This window comes from Girardinichthys multiradiatus, chromosome 18 (genome assembly GCF_021462225.1).
Source record: "Girardinichthys multiradiatus isolate DD_20200921_A chromosome 18, DD_fGirMul_XY1, whole genome shotgun sequence".
Taxonomy (NCBI): domain Eukaryota; kingdom Metazoa; phylum Chordata; class Actinopteri; order Cyprinodontiformes; family Goodeidae; genus Girardinichthys; species Girardinichthys multiradiatus.
Window position 1 is genome coordinate 1,517,476 of NC_061810.1, and position 19,755 is coordinate 1,537,230.

The 19,755-nt window shown below is 39.7% G+C and overlaps 1 protein-coding gene across 4 annotated transcripts in view; it reads left to right on the forward strand.

Annotated features, from left to right (window-relative positions):
- Nucleotides 1-19,755, forward strand: part of bcas3 (BCAS3 microtubule associated cell migration factor) — a 465,863-nt gene that overhangs the window by 106,763 nt on the left and 339,345 nt on the right. For all 4 annotated transcript variants that reach the window (XR_007042330.1, XM_047391219.1, XM_047391220.1 and 1 more), the window contains exon 16: nt 7,060-7,210. Coding sequence is in view for 3 of the 4 variants with exons in the window: in XM_047391219.1 (XP_047247175.1) it covers nt 7,060-7,210 (151 nt within the window). In the remaining variant the exon portion in view is untranslated. The remainder of the gene's footprint in view (nt 1-7,059; nt 7,211-19,755) is intronic.

The following is a 19,755-nucleotide window of genomic DNA, read 5'->3' on the forward strand; positions in this document are numbered from 1 at the left end:
TGAAAATAGCAGATGAGCAAAAGTTACTGTACAAAGAGAAAACAGAGGGCGGAAAGTGGAAAAGGGAATAGAGAGATTCTTCCAGCGCAGCATTACCTGAGAGAGGACAGGGAGAAAACAGAAGGAGAAACAAAACTTCCTGATGGCTTTACCACCAACCCTTCTATTCCCTGACAAAAGAGTAAATCATTTTTTCTGCAGCATCTGTGTTTTATAAGGGCGCTTTTAATTTGTTTTTACTTTGTCCAGTGGGAGATTCCCGCTCCTTCAGTACTTACCCCCCCACCCCATACTCTTTGTGTTCAGCCCTTTCTAGCCGACCCTGCTGTTCATTTCTCTCTTTCTTCTTCTTCTGTTTTTCTGTCTCCCTCGTTTTCCCCCTCATGTAGAAGTGAGTGTTTTAATAACAGTACTTTGGGGATTTGGGATGGTAGAACAGCTTTCTCCTCCTGCTCAGAAAGCCACCCCTGCTACCACCTTTCCTTCTTGCTTTCTATTCCTCCCACCTTTAACATGTCTGGGAACTTGGAAGGATGAAAGGTAGAAAGTTAGACGGAATGTTTCCTGTGTGAAAGAAATATTATGAATGAGCAATTTTTCTGAAGACGTGATTCAAAAAATATGCTTAAAGAAAAATAGAGATGATTTTTTTACATGAATGTTCTAAGTTCCTAATAATAATGATAATAACAATAATAATAATAAGTCAAATATATTTATAGCTATAGGATATATTTAAAGCTAAATTGCCAGAATTCCTTTAACGTTCATTCAACAAAATGAAGTAAAATTTAACATAATGTAACAGAATACTTGCCAGGGAAAAATGAAGAATATTAAATATTATTTTAAAGGCAATTTTAAAGGTATTTTTTTAAGACACTATTATTAAACCAAATGAAGGACTTTTTTCTCTCGGAGGCCGATCCACTCTTTAAAGCAGTGGAGGCAGACACTGACCTTTGCAGATTCTTGGTAAAAAAAAATGGACATGTTGCTTTTCAGGAAATAAGTGTTCTACCTTCTGGAGCTGTAAAGATGGAGCTGAGGTGCTCTGCATGCACATTTGAAAGTATTACAATTTGTCTCAGGCTCTGAAGCTATATATTTAATGTATATTAAAACAATTTGTGTGTCTTTTATTTACAAATTCAACAAATCAATGACCTGACACTTCAAGGTACTTCACACCGATGCAAAAATCATGTAAAAACCAACATTTCCATAAAGCTCATCTGAACATTGATTTGCCTAAATGAAGGAATGACCTAAAACACTCACAGCAACACCGAGACACCTACAGCAGTGCAGCTGGCATCAACAGAAACAACATATTCACAGATTTTAACGGTCGAAGGATTTTAGGCTTGTTTCAAGTAAGATTCGATGAATTATATGAAAGGTGAAAACTGCATAGACGTTTAGTTTACTGTAAAATCTTTGGGTTACTGGTACCACCCATAATTGCTGGTGATCAAACTGGGCAAACATGAACAGCTTTAAGTGTTTTCACACCAGTGACATGTTTTGGTCAGGTAACAGTTTGTCATATGACCATTTAGTTCCAGTAATTTGTGTTTAGGCTGGCAGTATCTTTAACTTGATTCGTCAGTGGGTTGTTTTACAAAATCTGTGTTTTTATTTTATGTAGACATTTTTTCTCAGAATTTGTCAGATGGGCACTTATCAGTTTTTCTTCAGAATAACAAACTTAACCCAAGGATCCAAACTCCATACATGAAAACTCTGTCTAGAGACAATCTGTTCAAGAAAAGAAACACACTGCATGCACTATTAAAGAGACTCACTTAGCATCTAAAAGCTGGAGGACCTCCAGCTTACTTCATAAGATGAAGTTTGGAATCAGCTCAACCAGGCTTTTTTTTTTTTTACGATAGTTGTGCTGATTTAAATGCCAGAGACTAGATTATTAAGCAAGCAGACAAAGTTTCATCTCAGTCAGAATATGTTTAGTTCAAATTTCTGTGATTCACATTTAGCAAGACGTTTCATAATTGAAGTCTTAAAATAGTTAGAGATAAAAACAACTTTAAAATCTAGTCTTGAAGGAAGGACAGAATCATAACGGTTTTCCTCAGCTTGGACCCTGTACTGTAGATGTCTTTTCCACGCTACAACTCCATCTCACATCTTCTGCATGTCCTAAATCCCAGAGCATCAGTCAATATGTCACCTGCCTAACCTGCTGCCTTCTCACACCTCCCAACCCATGTCCTCTCCACTCCAGGCTGCCCTTTTTTCCTTGAACTGAAATAAGCTCTCAGGCAGAACGATTCAAATAAGACACAGTGTTGGCGAGGGCTTCAGAGCTTGTCCTTTCGCACATCGGCTCCTCAGTGGAAGAAGCCTGCTTGTATTGGATGCAAATTGGGTATTAAGAGGGGATAGAAACATGAGATAGCGTGACATGGGGAGGCTGAGGAGGAGAGAGAAAGGGCGCAAAGGATAGAGAGAGGCTTAATGCGAGAAGAGAATGCAAATGCTGTTGAAACAGGGAGGGATGGCTGGAGGAAAGCTGGAGGGATGGATGGATTAGTTGAGAAAGAAAGGCGAGGGTCAGGTGTTGGTGCAACTTTTTTTTGGCAGGGTCAGTATTTTTCTCTGTACGACTGTGACGGAGCTGGATTTGCATTGATGGATCTTCTTTCCATGGAGATGTCATGTATCAGGGCTTGGGTACATCACGCCCTGGTCATTAATCAAATCACGGCCTCTGTCTGGAGCTGTCTGTCTGCTTCTCAGCTATCTGCCTCTCACTCTCTCCGCCTTTGTCTTTTGCAGTAGCTGTAATCTTTCTTTTTTCTGTGTGGCTGGTCTCTCAGACAGGTGGCTTTCATTTCAGATTTGTTTTGAGTCACAATAAGAGAACTGAGCAAAAAGAAAACATTTTTGTTTTTTTTTAAGAAATCAGCATTAGTATTGTATCCATCGAAGACAAATTTAACATATTCCCCCACATTTACTCATTCAGTCTCAAAAGAAATTTACCTTCATTTAAAATATAAAAAAAGTATTTTCTTTCTTTCCATCTTCCTGCTTCTGTTTTTTTTTTTCAGTTCTTTGTGACAATATGAAAGCCTGATTACCCCTCCCTCTGTTTACTACAGCTAGATGTTGGCACACCCTCAATCAGATGTTTGCATGCCTGAACTGCACTAGTTTTTCTATAAACGTAACAACAAACCAAAGTATTTTAACAGTGTCAGAGTTGACATTGACCATTTATTCACTTCTGTTGTTTCTGTATAATAAACAGGACCTCTGTATCTCTAGTAATCTAAAGCACTAGACAGACGTTTTTTTCAGGTTGTTAGAGAGAGGCATGTGTACGAAAAAATCCCACAGAAAAAGAACCACGGTATATTACGTTTATGAAACAGGTCAATGCGGCGTAACAATTTTATCTAACTTTTTGTACACCTGAAAATATGATTCAGTTATGTCTAACTTAGAGGTTATGAGGGGAAAGGTGTTTTGTTTCTTTGTTACACTGGAGTGTCTAACGTTCCACATTATGTGTGTGTATGTACGACTGCCAGAGTTATATTCTGAGCCTCCTCTTGCAACCTCTACTCACTCTGCCTGCAGCTAATGCTAAGTCAGTTAACTTTAAGTTAAATGGCTTCAATGTTGAGAATGGTCTGGTTTGCCTGTTAAACCTGTCATATTACTTGGACTAGTGGCAGAAAGTCTAGCATCTGCTGATAACCAGTAAACCTAACAGGTTAGTAGGAACAGGAGCTTTGGCCTGAAGTGGTTTGACAAGTGTTTGTATTTATGTTTTAGATATGAAACAGGTTATGCAATGCATAAAGTATTGTGTGTATGGTGCTGATAAAATTTTTAAAAGAATTTGTGACAATGGATAAAAAATAAAAATGATTAAAATATTTGCAGTCAAACGTGATTTACCTTTTTTATGGAAACAAGGCCAAACTTTGGGTATAGCCACTTTAAACGGACAGTAATGTGTTAAGTTACCAGTTAGCTATATTTTTTTCTGAAGGTTTCCAATGTTTCCAGTTTCAAATTAAAGCCGCCATGTTGTAGTAGCAGCTTTTGAGAGCAACAAACACACCTTCATAACATAAGATTTTTACACCATTGGTGCTTTCTCTAAATTAATCTTAAAACATTTTAGTGGTAGTATAACAATTACCTTTAAATAATCTTCCCTTAACAACTTCTATTCCAAATGTTTTTTTAATTACGATGCATTCACTGACCAGTCATTCGTTGTTCAAGCCATTGAAGCTATAAACCAGCTGATCCTGGTCACCAAATCTTTTTGTTTGTGAATCTGTAGTTTCTTGGCACCAGAAAGTCATTTGTGCTGTTTTAGTCAATATTTTCTGGTCAAAATAGAGCTGTTCAGGTGATTTTGTTAAAAATTATAATTTAAAAAAATATGCTGAGATTAAACGTTGGAGTTTTTAACATTTGTAAGTGTGAATTTATACTACTACAGTAAAAGATTAATTTATTTTAAAGTTTTTTGCAAATTTACTGGGGAGAAAGTAAGTTACAACATATCTAATTGTTTCATTAATAGTTTCATGCATAATGTTGAGCCTCTTTACACCTGCATAAGTACATGGATATATGCCCTGCCATCAACCTGTCAGTCACCTAAACTATCATCACGTATTATCTTCTGGCTGTCCGTGATCCCCAACATGTCTTCAGCTGTTTTGTCTTCGCTGTCTGGAGGGTTCTGACCCCTTGGCATTCAGTGACAGCTCGTGACAGTTTGGCCAGCACTGATCACCTGTTCTACAATCCAGTGTAGAGCCCAGTCTGACAGGCTTACTTTTAAGAGTTGGGGGGGGGCTAACAGCAAACAAAGCAACAGGGGCAAAAGTGAAAGTCTGTTGGATTTGCATGTGAAATTCATTGACACCCCCACCCCAAATCCTCATCCTCCACTCCTCTTTTAGCTCAAGCACCATTATGGCTTTTCAGACTGCTTCCTGTACAGATTATTTTTTTTCCTCATCTGCTCCCCTTCCTTCAACACAAAAGGTGGCTGCCCAAGCTCTGGGGGTGTAGCACTTTTGAAATGTGAAGGGCTTTAAGGAGCTGCCCTGGTACAGACTGCTGTTGGTCGATCAAAAGAGGAGTGGTGGAGGGGGAGTCTGGGGGGAAAGGAGGACCGGTTTGTGTTATAGTCTTCTCTCCCTCTGCGAAGGTCATTTGGCATTGTTGGCTGGCATGGGTCTAAAAGACAGGCCAATGGAGGACCACAAAGCAGAGCTTTGGAAGGACTAATGAAACTCAGAGCTACACGTTAATGATCTAAAAGACTGGACCAAAACACTCAGTGGTCCCTTTCCGCTCATATTCAGCTCCCTCTTGATCGCTCCTTCCAAATAATGACAAGGCACTCCGCTGCTCTACCTTTATTGTAAGGTTTGACGTGGGCCTTGTTTTCATGTCCCCCCTCCCTGCTTTTCATTCCTTTATGTTACGTGGCTGTCACTCATCTATTAAGGCAACAAATGGAACAAGGAAAACATTCAGAGTGTGTATTGTGGTGCGCCCACTGGTTTGCTCTTTATTTCTTTTGAAAGCACTTGAACTTGGAATTTTCCTTGGGCTGCCAGCAGTATATACTTTTTTGTTGTCAGTGTTGTCACAGGATTACAAACATATTTGTCGTGTAATCCACATGTCCATACAGCCGTAGTTTAATGTATCTTTTTAGATGGAATTGTTTCCTCGTTTTTTGTGTGCGCAGTCTTTCCTGAGCAAAATTACTAGATACACTGGATTATTAAGGGTTGTTTTATTGGTTGATTTTTAGCATGTTTTTGCAGTTTAAGTAAACATCCCGGGTTTTAATTCTGCAGTGTTGCACTTAGGCGTCTGTATTTTTTAAAATAGATTTTGTTAATATTGTTTTCTGCAAAATATTTTTTAGATAAGGCTAACGAATTGTCTAATATTTTTAAAGCATGTTGATAAGAAAAAAAGATTCAAGCAACATCAGCAACAAATGTTTCTTCATTGCTTGAAAAGTCATGCTCTAGGTTTTTAGGCATATACACGGCTTTAACTTTTATAACTTGCTATACATTTTTCATGCATGCTATTCAGCAGTGTGCTTTAATAAACATTTGGTTTGGGTTTGGACTTTTTTATTGGCAGATAATACCTTAGAAAAATCTGATTTGGACATCTCTTTGAAGAAATATTCAAATGTATCTTTAAATTAAAGTGGTTGCATGAACAAAGGGTCTGCATGTATTGTTTGTTGGTGTTTTCTAAAACAAAATCAGTCTCTTCATCCATGCAACTGTTTCACGCCAGAGATCAAGTCTGCCATGTTTTATTCTGACCAATAAGACAAAGGCGTGCTGCATGTCTGCAGTCAGATAGTAAAAGAGACTAGCAGCCTCATTCTGCTGCAGTGATAGAGCTGGTTAGGATCATTAGGCCTTTGACATGGCCTGATTAGATTTGACTTCAGCTCTTCGGCATATGGAAGTTCAGATGTGATTCTCTGGATCATCTGTCTTTGTGATGTGTTTTCCCATATGTGCATGCATGTGGGTTGCACCAATGTGCAGAGAGCCTGTTGATTGGCCTTGATTAAGAGACTGCCGGGCTTACAAGCAGAGTCTTTGTAATGTAGCATCTTGAGCTGGTTATTTCCAGTTGTTCCATGGGAGGCCTTGAACCCGGGGTTATGTGTTTGTGAAGGAGCTGGTGGGGAAAACAAATATCACGGGATTCAAACAAGCCAGAGGAAGGTGGGTTGATTTCAAAAGTTTTCCAATGGTGTGGCGAATCATTTGAAGTGGATGTTAGATGACATGTTAAATTTGAGTCCAAGTGAGCAGATTTGAATGTCAGCATCTGCAAAGGCAGGTGAACTGAAAGCACAACTGGAGAGGTCCGGCATTCCTTTAGTTCTGGTTATTTGTTTAATTCTCCTCTAAAATGAATAAAAACATTTCTCTGAGATCTTTGTCTTCTTTGTTCAGTGATCATCCAGTTTGAATCATTTTGGCTAATCTTTTGCATTTGTGTTTGCAGCCAAAATGAGCAGCCAGGATTTATACAACAACTTCACCAACAACAACATGGGGAATCCACGGCTCACCTCACTGCCCAGCCTCACCGTGGTGCTGCCTCTGGCTCAGATCAAACAGCCCATGACTCTGGGTACCATGACGAAACGCACAGGGTAGGTAACACAAACCTGCACACTTACCTCAGTATCCCCCACAGGAAGCAGTTTCAGCATACAGTAATCCCATACTTCATTCTGCTCATGAAATTAGTTTACTGCAGTTCATTGAGGGCATGGTTGTCCAAGATGTTGCCACATAGGCCAAAATTAGTTGAAACAGAAATATATATATATTTAAAAAATCTTAATTGAAAATACAAAAATAAATATTTTTCACTTCAATACACAATTTTCAGGCTCAGTTTTCTTAGTCAAGAAAATACCGAGCTCATACTGTATTCTTAGTAACAGGAATGTGACATGGGTCAGTTTTCTTTGAAAGCAAGGTTTTTGACTGGATGTGCCCAGGTCTGGTTTCCAATTAGACTGGATATATGTGGTCTTGTTTACTATTAAATTAAAAGAAAAACACAAAAAAATCTTTGCCTATTAAATAATTAATAGTGTGTTTTACCAAAGATTTTTTTATTAAGGACATTTTATTTTGAATGGAACTTCTTTGAAAGGCCTTGGATCAGTGGAAATCTTAGCATTTAGGCTTCATTTAGACTCCCTGGCTTTATCAAATAATAATTAGAACAAATTTATCATGTCCTTAGTGATGGGAACAAAGCTAACAAAGTTTGGCCTAAAAATGATTATCTCACTAGTTTTCTCAAAGCTGTCTTAGATGATCATCAAAAGCCAAACACATTGAGGGTGTGTGGAGCTCTCAAAAAATACACCTTTTTTTTTTTTTACTTAAACTGTTACAACCTACTACAATGGCATTTGGCTGCATCTGCCAATCCACAGAGTGTGATCAGCACACAAATAAAGTCTGCATGGTACTGAGAGATGTCTCAGAGCAAATGTTTATCTTTCACTGCTTTTACTCTGCCTGTGAATACAGAAAATAAATGTATGTACCGATTGATGCATACAAGTAGTTCAGCCCTAATGCAGTACTGAGTCATAAAACACTGATACCTTAAAACTTGTTGTCTCCAGGGGCTTCATTTTAAAGCATTTAATGGCTGTCTCACAGCCTTGCCTAAATGTGTACGCTGGATATGCTAAAGGAAAATTTACATCCCAGCACCAACTTGCAGGTTTTGCATTCTTCCCAGTAATCACTTTGTAAAAACAGTGTGTTGTGTCTGCTGTTCTTCAAAGCGTCTCCTCCTGCACGTCCAGCTGATGCGCATTGATTTGTTTTGTCTCTGGCTACCATTTTTTTTGCATAGTTTAATGAAGCACAACATACATGTGAAACTCACTCTGTGGGCTATTCAGAAGACAGATTAAACAAGGCTTACACTGTAAGAAAATAAATCAAATCATTTTCAGATCATTTTGAGTAATATTTGCTTTAGACAGATAGTAAATGTTGGATAAAAGTGTGTGTTTGGAGCACTGAAACTGGTTTGGATGGCTTTTACTTTCCTCTGCCGTTTGTTCTTTTCTGGATCTTTGCCATACATTGAAATTATGTAGTTTTAAGACCTTCTGCAACTACAGGCCTTTGCTAAGCGCATTTACATACAGTACAGGTGGCTCTACAAATATAGGCAGATTTTAATATTTTTCATTTAAATGTCATTTTCATGCCCCCTGTTTGAATGGGAAATGTTATAATGATTCCAGCAGATGGTGGGGGATTTATTTTCCTGTGATATTTGATAAGTAAGCTTTGAGGATGAAAATAGAGTCCTGATCCTGTGGTCACCATTTTCTAAATCATTAGGTCAGCCTGCAAAATTCATTTGCTAGGTAAAAGTAATTATTGTGTTTGAGATGATGTGGTGTCTGCTTTGTATGTTTATGAGATCCTGATAGCTGCGGTTTGTATTTGGTTTCCCAAGTTATAATTATTGGTTTTCCAAGTTATAATTAGTTATAACTAAGTTATAAATATAATTATTGACACAAAGTGTGTGGGTTTCATTTAGGAACCCCACAAATGTCACCTAGATTTAAAACCTGAATATTTACAGCTTTGTTTTTGTACCTGTCTGATATTGTTAATTATAAAGAATTTTAATGTCTGAAAAGGGCTGTGAGTGTTGTTCAGTTTGTGTGTTCATTTAATACCTTTTGTTTCAATTTGTAACAAATTTAGGGTAAATAAGCCCAAACATGTCAGTGAATTATTCCTAAATTCACACCACACAGAAATAAACTAGGTCTATGATGGTCTAGTGTAATGTGAATTGATGCACTGCTAGGATCAATTTCAAGGTCAAATGGAGTTCTTAAAATTTTAAGATTGTCATAAACTGTATCTTGTCCAGCATACATCACGTAGCCCTTTTCTGCTTTTGTGCTTGATGTTAAGTGCTCATGCTCCTTTTTTATTTACAGCAAAATGTCAAACGTTTTATTTTATTTTATGTGTCTCTTTTCCACACGGTGAATATTTCAAAAAAAGAAAACGGATCAATCCCAGCACAGAAATCCTCAAAGAAACATTGTCCATTTTTTTCTCTTCTTATTTCAGGTAGTTTTTAAATGTCCACCTCTGCCCTTTAGCCCCATTTCTTCAGGGGTTTTCTTCCAAACTGGGCTTTACACCTGTAAGTTAATATCTGAAAACAAAATTCTTATTGATATTTTTTATTCTTTTACAGAGTTGTTTTGACACTATCTCTGCCAAGCTGAATTTTTATGCAGAATTATGTCAACATATTCTGCGATTAATTCTACAAAATTGTAACAGAGAGTATGATGTGATATAAAATGAAAGTTAACTCGCAAAACATGAATGGAATATCTGAGAAAGGTAACAGGTTAGAAATTCTGGCTCATTAATGTTTTACTAACATTTGTACATTCTGGTTCTGACTACGACCAGTTGAGACAAAAATAGGTTCAATATCAGTTTTCCATGCCTTCTTAAATATTTTGTCATAATCAGAATGAATTAATTAATAACTGAGCTCTCTCTTTTACTTCTATCACGTTCTTTGTGTTTCTGTCTAAATATGCACCATGACAGCCAGACGAAAAATCATTTCAGTTTAACATTTGTTGCACTTAACTTCATAGATATGTAGACTTGTACACCTTGTGCATAGAAACGTATTTAAGAAATCTAATTCAAGAGTTTTTTTTATTAAACCATATAGTAATAAACTATACGGTGGAGTTTTACATTTATACAGTGATGAAGAGGAGATTTTAAAATGCTGACTTAGACAGGAATGTCTGAATAAAAATTAGTTTTTTTCCCTGATACAGATCTGATACTATGAGGATCCGTTAGGGAAATTATTCTGAATTTACTCTCACACACACTACTGAAATGCTCTCACACACATGGGCTAAAAGAAATACTTCTGGCAGGGCGTTTTTTTGGTTTTATTTTTCTATTTCACTGTAGTTGTATAATTTTCTAACTAAATTAAAAAAATTATTATGCATTAAAGGAATTATAATATTGTCTAGGAAAATAGGTTTTTGTATAACAACAAATATTTAAATATCATAAAATAATATGTTTTATAGATTTACATTTCAATAATTATATTAAAATGTATGTTATATATATTATAACCATATTACAGAGTGTAATTTAGCACACCTTTATATTTAAGGATGGAAATAATTAGCACAGAGCTGTGAAGCCGTAAAAATGAAGCCAAGGGTTAATCCCGCTGTCTCCACTGAACATAACTGCACATGATTTTTATTTACCCCTTGTACATATTCCTGATAGTTATAAGCTTGTTTATTTTAAAATGTTCTTGTTTTATTATCTTTTCTTTTTTTTCTTGTTCATTAATTAATCAGCCATTTAAAATGATCGAAATAATTTTTCTTTTAATAGATGTAAAAAATATAACACAGTAAATAAAGTATATTGATAATGACAAAAACCATTTAATTTTATTTATTGGTAAAACATATAACAACTTAAACACTAAAATATAAACTTTCTGAACAAAGTTTAAATACATTTATTTGTAGAACATAATAATAATAAATAGACCAAATATATATTATATTATATATTATATATTATTATATATATTATTATATTATAAATATCATATGACTGAATTATATGGGTTTAACTTCCACCCATTAGGGAAACCCAGCGGAAGTATGAAAACGATGTGCCAAGAGTCAGACATCCTACACAATACTAAGAGCATTTCAGTAGTGTGTGTGTGTGTGAAAGAGCAATTCAGTAGTGTGTGTGAGAGCATTTTAGTAGCGTGTCTGAAAGAGCAATTCAGTAGTGCGTGTGAAAGAGCATTTCAGTAGTGTGTGTGAGAGCATTTTAGGAGCACGTGTGAGAGCATTTCAGTAGTGTGTGTGAGAGCAATTCAGTAGCGCGTGTGAGAACAATTCAGTAGTGCATGTGAGAACAATTCAGTAGTGCATGTGAGAGCATTTCAGTAGTGCGTGTGAAAGAGCAATTAAGTAGTGCGTGTGAAAGAGCATTTCAGTAGTGTGTGTGAGAGCATTTTAGTAGCGCGTGTGAGAGCATTTCAGTAGTGTGTGTGAGAGCAATTCAGTAGCGCTTGTGAGAGCAATTCAATAGCGTGTGTGAGAGCAATTCAGTAGCGCGTGTGAGAACAATTCAGGAGTGCGTGTGAGAGCATTTCAGTAGTTCGTGTGAGAGCATTTTAGTAGCGTGTGTGAGAGGATTTCAGTAGTGTGTGTGAGAGCAATTCAGTAGTGCGTGTGAGAGCATTTCAGTAGTGCACGTGAAAGAGCATTTCAGTAGTGTGTGTGACAGCATTTCAGTAGTATGTGTGAAAGATCAATTCAGTAGTGCGTGTGAGAGCATTGCAGTAGTGTGTGTGAGCATTTCAGTAGTGCGTGTGAATGATCAATTCAGTAGTGCGTGTGAGAGCATTTTAGTAGAGTGTGTGAGAGCATTTTAGTAGCGCGTGTGAGAGCAATTCAATAGTGCGTGTGGGAGCAATTCAATAGTGTGTGTGAGAGCATTTTAGTAGTGCGTGTGAGAACAAGTCAGTAGTGCGTGTGAGGGCATTTCAGTAATGTGTGTGAAAGCATTTTAGTAGCGCGTGTGAAAGAGCAATTCAGTAGTGCGTGTGAGAGCATTTCAGTAGTGCGTGTGAGAACAAGTCAGTAGTGCGTGTGAGAGCATTTCAGTAGTGTGTGTGAGAGCAATTCAGTAGTGCGTGTGAAAGCAATTCAGTAGTGCGTGTGAGAGCATTTCAGTAGTGTGTGTGAGAGCATTTCAGTAGCGCATGTGAGAACAAGTCAGTAGTGCGTGTGAGAGCATTTCAGTAGTGTGTGTGAGAGCATTTCAGTAGTGTGTGTAAGAGCATTTTAGTAGTGCGTGTGAAAGAGCAATTCAGTAGTGCGTGTGAAAGATCAATTCAGTAGTGCGTGTGAGAGCATTTTAGTAGTGTGTGTGAGAGCATTTTAGTAGCGCGTGTGAGAGCAATTCAATAGTGCGTGTGGGAGCAATTCAATAGTGTTTGTGAGAGCATTTTAGTAGTGCGTGTGAGAACAAGTCAGTAGTGCGTGTGAGAGCATTTGAGTAGTGCGTGTGTGAGAGCATTTAAGTATTGCGTGTGACAGTGCAATTCAGTAGTGCGTGTGAGAGCATTTCAATAGTGCATGTGAGAACCAGTCAGTAGTGCGTGTGAGAGCATTTCAGTAGTGTGTGTGAGCATTTCAGTAGTGCGTGTGAAAGATCAATTCAGTAGTGCGTGTGAGAGCATTTTAGTAGTGTGTGTGAGAGCCTTTTAGTAGTGCATGTGAGAACAAGTCAGTAGTGCGTGTGAGAGCATTTCAGTAATGTGTGTGAGAGCATTTTAGTAGCGCGTGTGAAAGAGCAATTCAGTAGTGCATGTGAGAGCATTTCAGTAGTGTGTGTGAGAGCAATTCAGTAGCGCGTGTGAGAACAAGTCAGTAGTGCGTGTGAGAGCATTTCAGTAGTGCATGTGAGAGCATTTCAGTAGTGTGTGTGAGAGCATTTTAGTAGCGCGTGTGAAAGAGCAATTCAGTAGTGCGTGTGACTGCATTTCAGTAGTGTGTGTGAAAGAGCAATTCAGTAGTACGTGTGAGAGCAATTCAGTAGTGCGTGTGAGAGCATTTCAGTAATGTGTGTGAGAGCCTTTCAGTAGTGCGTGTGAAAGAACAATTCAGTAGTGTGTGTGAGAGCATTTCAGTAGTGTTTGTGAAAGAGCAATTTAGTAGTGCGTGTTAGAGCATTTGAGTAGTGTGTGTGAGAGCATTTTAGTAGCGCGTGTGAGAGCGTTTCAGTAGTGCGTGTGAGAGCATTTCAGTAGTGTGTGTGAAAGAGCAATTCAGTAGTGCGTTTGAAAGCATTTCAGTAGTGCTCGTGAAAGAGCATTTCAGTAATGTGTGTGACAGCATTTCAGTAGAGCGTGTGTGAGCAATTCAGTAGTGCGTGTGAGAACAAGTCAGTAGTGCGTGTGAGAGCAATTCAGTCGTGCGTGTGAAAGAGCATTTCAGTAGTGTGTGTGAAAGAGCAATTCAATAGTGAGTGTGAGAGCAATTCAGTAGTGCGCGTGAGAGCATTTTAGCAGCGCGTGTGAGAGCATTTCAGTAGTGCGTGTAAAAGAGCATATCAGTAGTGTGTGAAAGAGCAATTCAATAGTGTGTGTGAGAGCATTTCAATATTGCGTGTGAGAGCATTTCAGTAGTGTGTGAGAGAGCATTTGAGTAGTGCGTGTGTGAGCGCATTTAAGTAGTGCGTGTGACAGTGCAATTCAGTAGTGCGTGTGAGAGCATTTGAGTAGTGCATGTGAGAGCATTTCAATATTGTGTGTGAGAGCATTTCAGTAGTGTGTGTGAGCATTTCAGTAGTGCATGTGAAAGATCAATTCAGTAGTGCGTGTGAGAGCATTTTAGTAGTGTGTGTGAGAGCATTTTAGTAGTGCGTTTGAGAACAAGTCAGTAGTGCGTGTGAGAGCATTTGAGTAGTGCGTGTGTGAGAGCATTTAAGTATTGCGTGTGACAGTGCAATTCAGTAGTGCGTGTGAGAGCATTTCAGTAGTGCATGTGAGAACCAGTCAGTAGTGCGTGTGAGAGCATTTCAGTAGTGCGTGTGGGAGCAATTCAATAGTGTCTGTGAGAGCATTTTAGTAGTGCGTTTGAGAACAAGTCAGTAGTGCGTGTGAGAGCATTTGAGTAGTGCATGTGAGAGCATTTCAATATTGCGTGTGAGAGCATTTCAGTAGTGTGTGTGAGCATTTCAGTAGTGCGTGTGAAAGATCAATTCAGTAGTGCGTTTGAGAGCATTTCAGTAGTGCATGTGAGAACCAGTCAGTAGTGCGTGTGAGAGCAATTCAATAGTGCGTGTGGGAGCAATTCAATAGTGTGTGTGAGAGCATTTTAGTAGTGCGTTTGAGAACAAGTCAGTAGTGCGTGTGAGAGCATTTGAGTAGTGCGTGTGTGAGAGCATTTAAGTATTGCGTGTGACAGTGCAATTCAGTAGTGCGTGTGAGAGCATCTCAGTAGTGCATGTGAGAACCAGTCAGTAGTGCGTGTGAGAGCATTTCAGTAGTGTGTGTGAGCATTTCAGTAGTGCGTGTGAAAGATCAATTCAGTAGTGCGTGTGAGAGCATTTTAGTAGTGTGTGTGAGAGCATTTTAGTAGCGCGTGTGAGAGCAATTCAATAGTGCGTATGGGAGCAATTCAATAGTGTGTGTGAGAGCATTTTAGTAGTGCGTGTGAGAACAAGTCAGTAGTGCGTGTGAGAGCATTTCAGTAATGTGTGTGAGAGCATTTTATTAGCGCGTGTGAAAGAGCAATTCAGTAGTGCGTGTGAGAGCATTTCAGTAGTGCGTGTGAGAACAAGTCAGTAGTGCGTGTGAGAGCATTTCAGTAGTGCGTGTGAGACCATTTCAGTAGTGCGTGTGAGAACAAGTCAGTAGTGCGTGTGAGAGCATTTCAGTAGTGTGTGTGAGAGCATTTCAGTAGCGCATGTGAGACCATTTCAGTAGCGCGTGTGAGAACAAGTCAGTAGTGCGTGTGAGAGCATTTCAGTAGTGTGTGTGAGAGCAATTCAGTAGCGCGTGTGAGAGCATTTTAGTAGTGTGTGTGAGAGCATTTGAGTAGTGCGTGTGTGAGCGCATTTAAGTAGTGCGTGTGACAGTGCAATTCAGTAGTGCGTGTGAGAGCATTTGAGTAGTGCATGTGAGAGCATTTCAATATTGCGTGTGAGAGCATTTCAGTAGTGTGTGTGAGCATTTCAGTAGTGCGTGTGAAAGATCAATTCAGTAGTGCGTGTGAGAGCATTTTAGTAGTGTGTGTGAGAGCATTTTAGTAGCGCGTGTGAGAGCAATTCAATAGTGCGTGTGGGAGCAATTCAATAGTGTGTGTGAGAGCATTTTAGTAGTGCGTGTGAGAACAAGTCAGTAGTGCGTGTGAGAGCATTTGAGTATTGCGTGTGACAGTGCAATTCAGTAGTGCGTGTGAGAGCATTTCAGTAGTGTGTGTGAGCATTTCAGTAGTGCGTGTGAAAGATCAATTCAGTAGTGCGTGTGAGAGCATTTTAGTAGTGTGTGTGAGAGCATTTTAGTAGCGCGTGTGAGAGCAATTCAATAGTGCGTGTGGGAGCAATTCAATAGTGTGTGTGAGAGCATTTTAGTAGTGCGTCTGAGAACAAGTCAGTAGTGCGTGTGAGAGCCTTTCAGTAATGTGTGTGAGAGCATTTTAGTAGCACGTGTGAAAGAGCAATTCAGTAGTGCGTGTGAGAGCATTTCAGTAGTGCGTGTGAGAACAAGTCAGTAGTGCGTGTGAGAGCATTTCAATAGTGTGTGTGAGAGCATTTTAGTAGTGCGTGTGAGAACAAGTCAGTAGTGCGTGTGAGAGCATTTCAGTAGTGTGTGTGAGAGCAATTCAGTAGTGCGTGTGAGAGCATTTCAGTAGTGTGTGTGAGAGCATTTCAGTAGCGCATGTGAGAACAAGTCAGTAGTGCGTGTGAGAGCATTTCAGTAGTGCGTGTGAGAGCATTTCAGTAGTGTGTGTGAGAGCATTTTAGTAGCGCGTGTGAAAGAGCAATTCAGTAGTGCGTGTGAGAGCATTTCAGTAGTGTGTGTGAAAGAGCAATTCAGTAGTGCGTGTGACAGCATTTCAGTAGTGTGTGTGAAAGAGCAATTCAGTAGTGTGTGTGAGAGCAATTCAGTAGTGTTTGTGAAAGAGCAATTCAGTAGTGCGTGTGAGAGCAATTCAGTAGTGCGTGTGAGAGCATTTCAGTAATGTGTGTGAGAGCCTTTCAGTAGTGCGTGTGAAAGAACAATACAGTAGTGTGTGAGAGAGCATTTCAGTAGTGTTTGTGAAAGAGCAATTTAGTAGCGCGTGTTAGAGCATTTGAGTAGTGTGTGTGAGAGCATTTTAGTAGCGCGTGTGAGAGCGTTTCAGTAGTGCGTGTGAGAGCATTTCAGTAGTGTGTGTGAAAGAGCAATTCAGTAGTGCGTTTGAAAGCAATTCAGTAGTGCTCGTGAAAGAGCATTTCAGTAATGTGTGTGACAGCATTTCAGAAGAGCGTGTGTGAGCAATTCAGTAGTGCGTGTGAAAGAGCATTTCAGTAGTGTGTGTGAAAGAGCAATTCAATAGTGTGTGTGAAAGAGCAATTCAGTAGTGTGTGTGAGATCATTTCAGTAGTGTGTGTGAAAGAGCAATTCAGTAGTGAGTGTGAGAGCATTTCAGTAGTGTGTGTGAGAGCATTTCAGTAGTGCGTGTGAATGAGCAATTCAGTAGTGCGTGTGAGAGCATTTCAGTAGTGCGTGTGAGAGCATTTTAGTAGTGCGTGTGAGAGCATTTCAGTAGTGCGTGTGAAAGAGCATATCAGTTGTGTGTGAAAGAGCAATTCAGTAGTGCGTGTGAGAGCCTTTCAATATTGCGTGTGAGAGCATTTCAGTAGTGTGTGTGAGAGCATTTAAGTAGTGCGTGTGTGAGAGCATTTAAGTAGTGCGTGTGACAGTGCAATTCAGTAGTGCGTGTGAGAGCATTTGAGTAGTGCATGTGAGAGCATTTCAATATTGCGTGTGAGAGCATTTCAGTAGTGTGTGTGAGAGCATTTTAGTAGTGCGTCTGAGAACAAGTCAGTAGTGCGTGTGAGAGCCTTTCAGTAATGTGTGTGAGAGCATTTTAGTAGCGCGTGTGAAAGAGCAATTCAGTAGTGCGTGTGAGAGCATTTCAGTAGTGCGTGTGAGACCATTTCAGTAGTGCGTGTGAGAACAAGTCAGTAGTGCGTGTGAGAGCATTTCAGTAGTGTGTGTGAGAGCAATTCAGTAGTGCGTGTGAGAGCATTTCAGTAGTGTGTGTGAGAGCATTTCAGTAGCGCATGTGAGAACAAGTCAGTAGTGCGTGTGAGAGCATTTCAGTAGTGCGTGTGAGAGCATTTCAGTAGTGTGTGTGAGAGCATTTTAGTAGCGCGTGTGAAAGAGCAATTCAGTAGTGCGTGTGAGAGCATTTCAGTAGTGTGTGTGAAAGAGCAATTCAGTAGTGCGTGTGACAGCATTTCAGTAGTGTGTGTGAAAGAGCAATTCAGTAGTGCATGTGAGAGCAATTCAGTAGTGTTTGTGAAAGAGCAATTCAGTAGTGCGTGTGAGAGCAATTCAGTAGTGCGTGTGAGAGCATTTCAGTAGTGTGTGTGAGAGCATTTCAGTAGCGCATGTGAGACCATTTCAGTAGTGCGTGTGAGAACAAGTCAGTAGTGCGTGTGAGAGCATTTCAGTAGTGTGTGTGAGAGCAATTCAGTAGCGCGTGTGAGAGCATTTTAGTAGTGTGTGTGAGAGCATTTGAGTAGTGCGTGTGTGAGCGCATTTAAGTAGTGCGTGTGACAGTGCAATTCAGTAGTGCGTGTGAGAGCATTTGAGTAGTGCATGTGAGAGCATTTCAATATTGCGTGTGAGAGCATTTCAGTAGTGTGTGTGAGCATTTCAGTAGTGCGTGTGAAAGATCAATTCAGTAGTGCGTGTGAGAGCATTTTAGTAGTGTGTGTGAGAGCATTTTAGTAGCGCGTGTGAGAGCAATTCAATAGTGCGTGTGGGAGCAATTCAATAGTGTGTGTGAGAGCATTTTAGTAGTGCGTGTGAGAACAAGTCAGTAGTGCGTGTGATAGCATTTGAGTATTGCGTGTGACAGTGCAATTCAGTAGTGCGTGTGAGAGCATTTCAGTAGTGTGTGTGAGCATTTCAGTAGTGCGTGTGAAAGATCAATTCAGTAGTGCGTGTGAGAGCATTTTAGTAGTGTGTGTGAGAGCATTTTAGTAGCGCGTGTGAGAGCAATTCAATAGTGCGTGTGGGAGCAATTCAATAGTGTGTGTGAGAGCATTTTAGTAGTGCGTCTGAGAACAAGTCAGTAGTGCGTGTGAGAGCCTTTCAGTAATGTGTGTGAGAGCATTTTAGTAGCGCATGTGAAAGAGCAATTCAGTAGTGCGTGTGAGAGCATTTCAGTAGTGCGTGTGAGAACAAGTCAGTAGTGCGTGTGAGAGCATTTCAGTAGTGTGTGTGAGAGCAATTCAGTAGTGCGTGTGAGAGCATTTCAGTAGTGTGTGTGAGAGCATTTCAGTAGCGCATGTGAGAACAAGTCAGTAGTGCGTGTGAGAGCATTTCAGTAGTGCGTGTGAGAGCATTTCAGTAGTGTGTGTGAGAGCATTTTAGTAGCGCGTGTGAAAGAGCAATTCAGTAGTGCGTGTGAGAGCATTTCAGTAGTGTGTGTGAAAGAGCAATTCAGTAGTGCTTGTGACAGCATTTCAGTAGTGTGTGTGAAAGAGCAATTCAGTAGTGCGTGTGAGAGCAATTCAGTAGTGTTTGTGAAAGAGCAATTCAGTAGTGCGTGTGAGAGCAATTCAGTAGTGCGTGTGAGAGCATTTCAGTAATGTGTGTGAGAGCGTTTCAGTAGTGCGTGTGAAAGAGCAATTCAGTAGTGTGTGAGAGAGCATTTCAGTAGTGTTTGTGAAAGAGCAATTTAGTAGCGCGTGTTAGGGCATTTGAGTAGTGTGTGTGAGAGCATTTTAGTAGCGCGTGTGAGAGCGTTTCAGTAGTGCGTGTGAGAGCATTTCAGTAGTGTGTGTGAAAGAGCAATTCAGTAGTGCGTTTGAAAGCAATTCAGTAGTGCTCGTGAAAGAGCATTTCAGTAATGTGTGTGACAGCATTTCAGAAGAGCGTGTGTGAGCAATTCAGTAGTGCGTGTGAAAGAGCATTTCAGTAGTGTGTGTGAAAGAGCAATTCAATAGTGTGTGTGAAAGAGCAATTCAGTAGTGTGTGTGAGATCATTTCAGTAGTGTGTGTGAAAGAGCAATTCAGTAGTGCGTGTGAGAGCATTTCAGTAGTGTGTGTGAGAGCATTTCAGTAGTGCGTGTGAATGAGCAATTCAGTAGTGCGTGTGAGAGCAATTCAGTAGTGCGTGTGAGAGCATTTTAGTAGCGCGTGTGAGAGCATTTCAGTAGTGCGTGTGAAAGAGCATATCAGTTGTGTGTGAAAGAGCAATTCAGTAGTGCGTGTGAGAGCCTTTCAATATTGCGTGTGAGAGCATTTCAGTAGTGTGTGTGAGAGCATTTAAGTAGTGCGTGTGTGAGAGCATTTAAGTAGTGCGTGTGA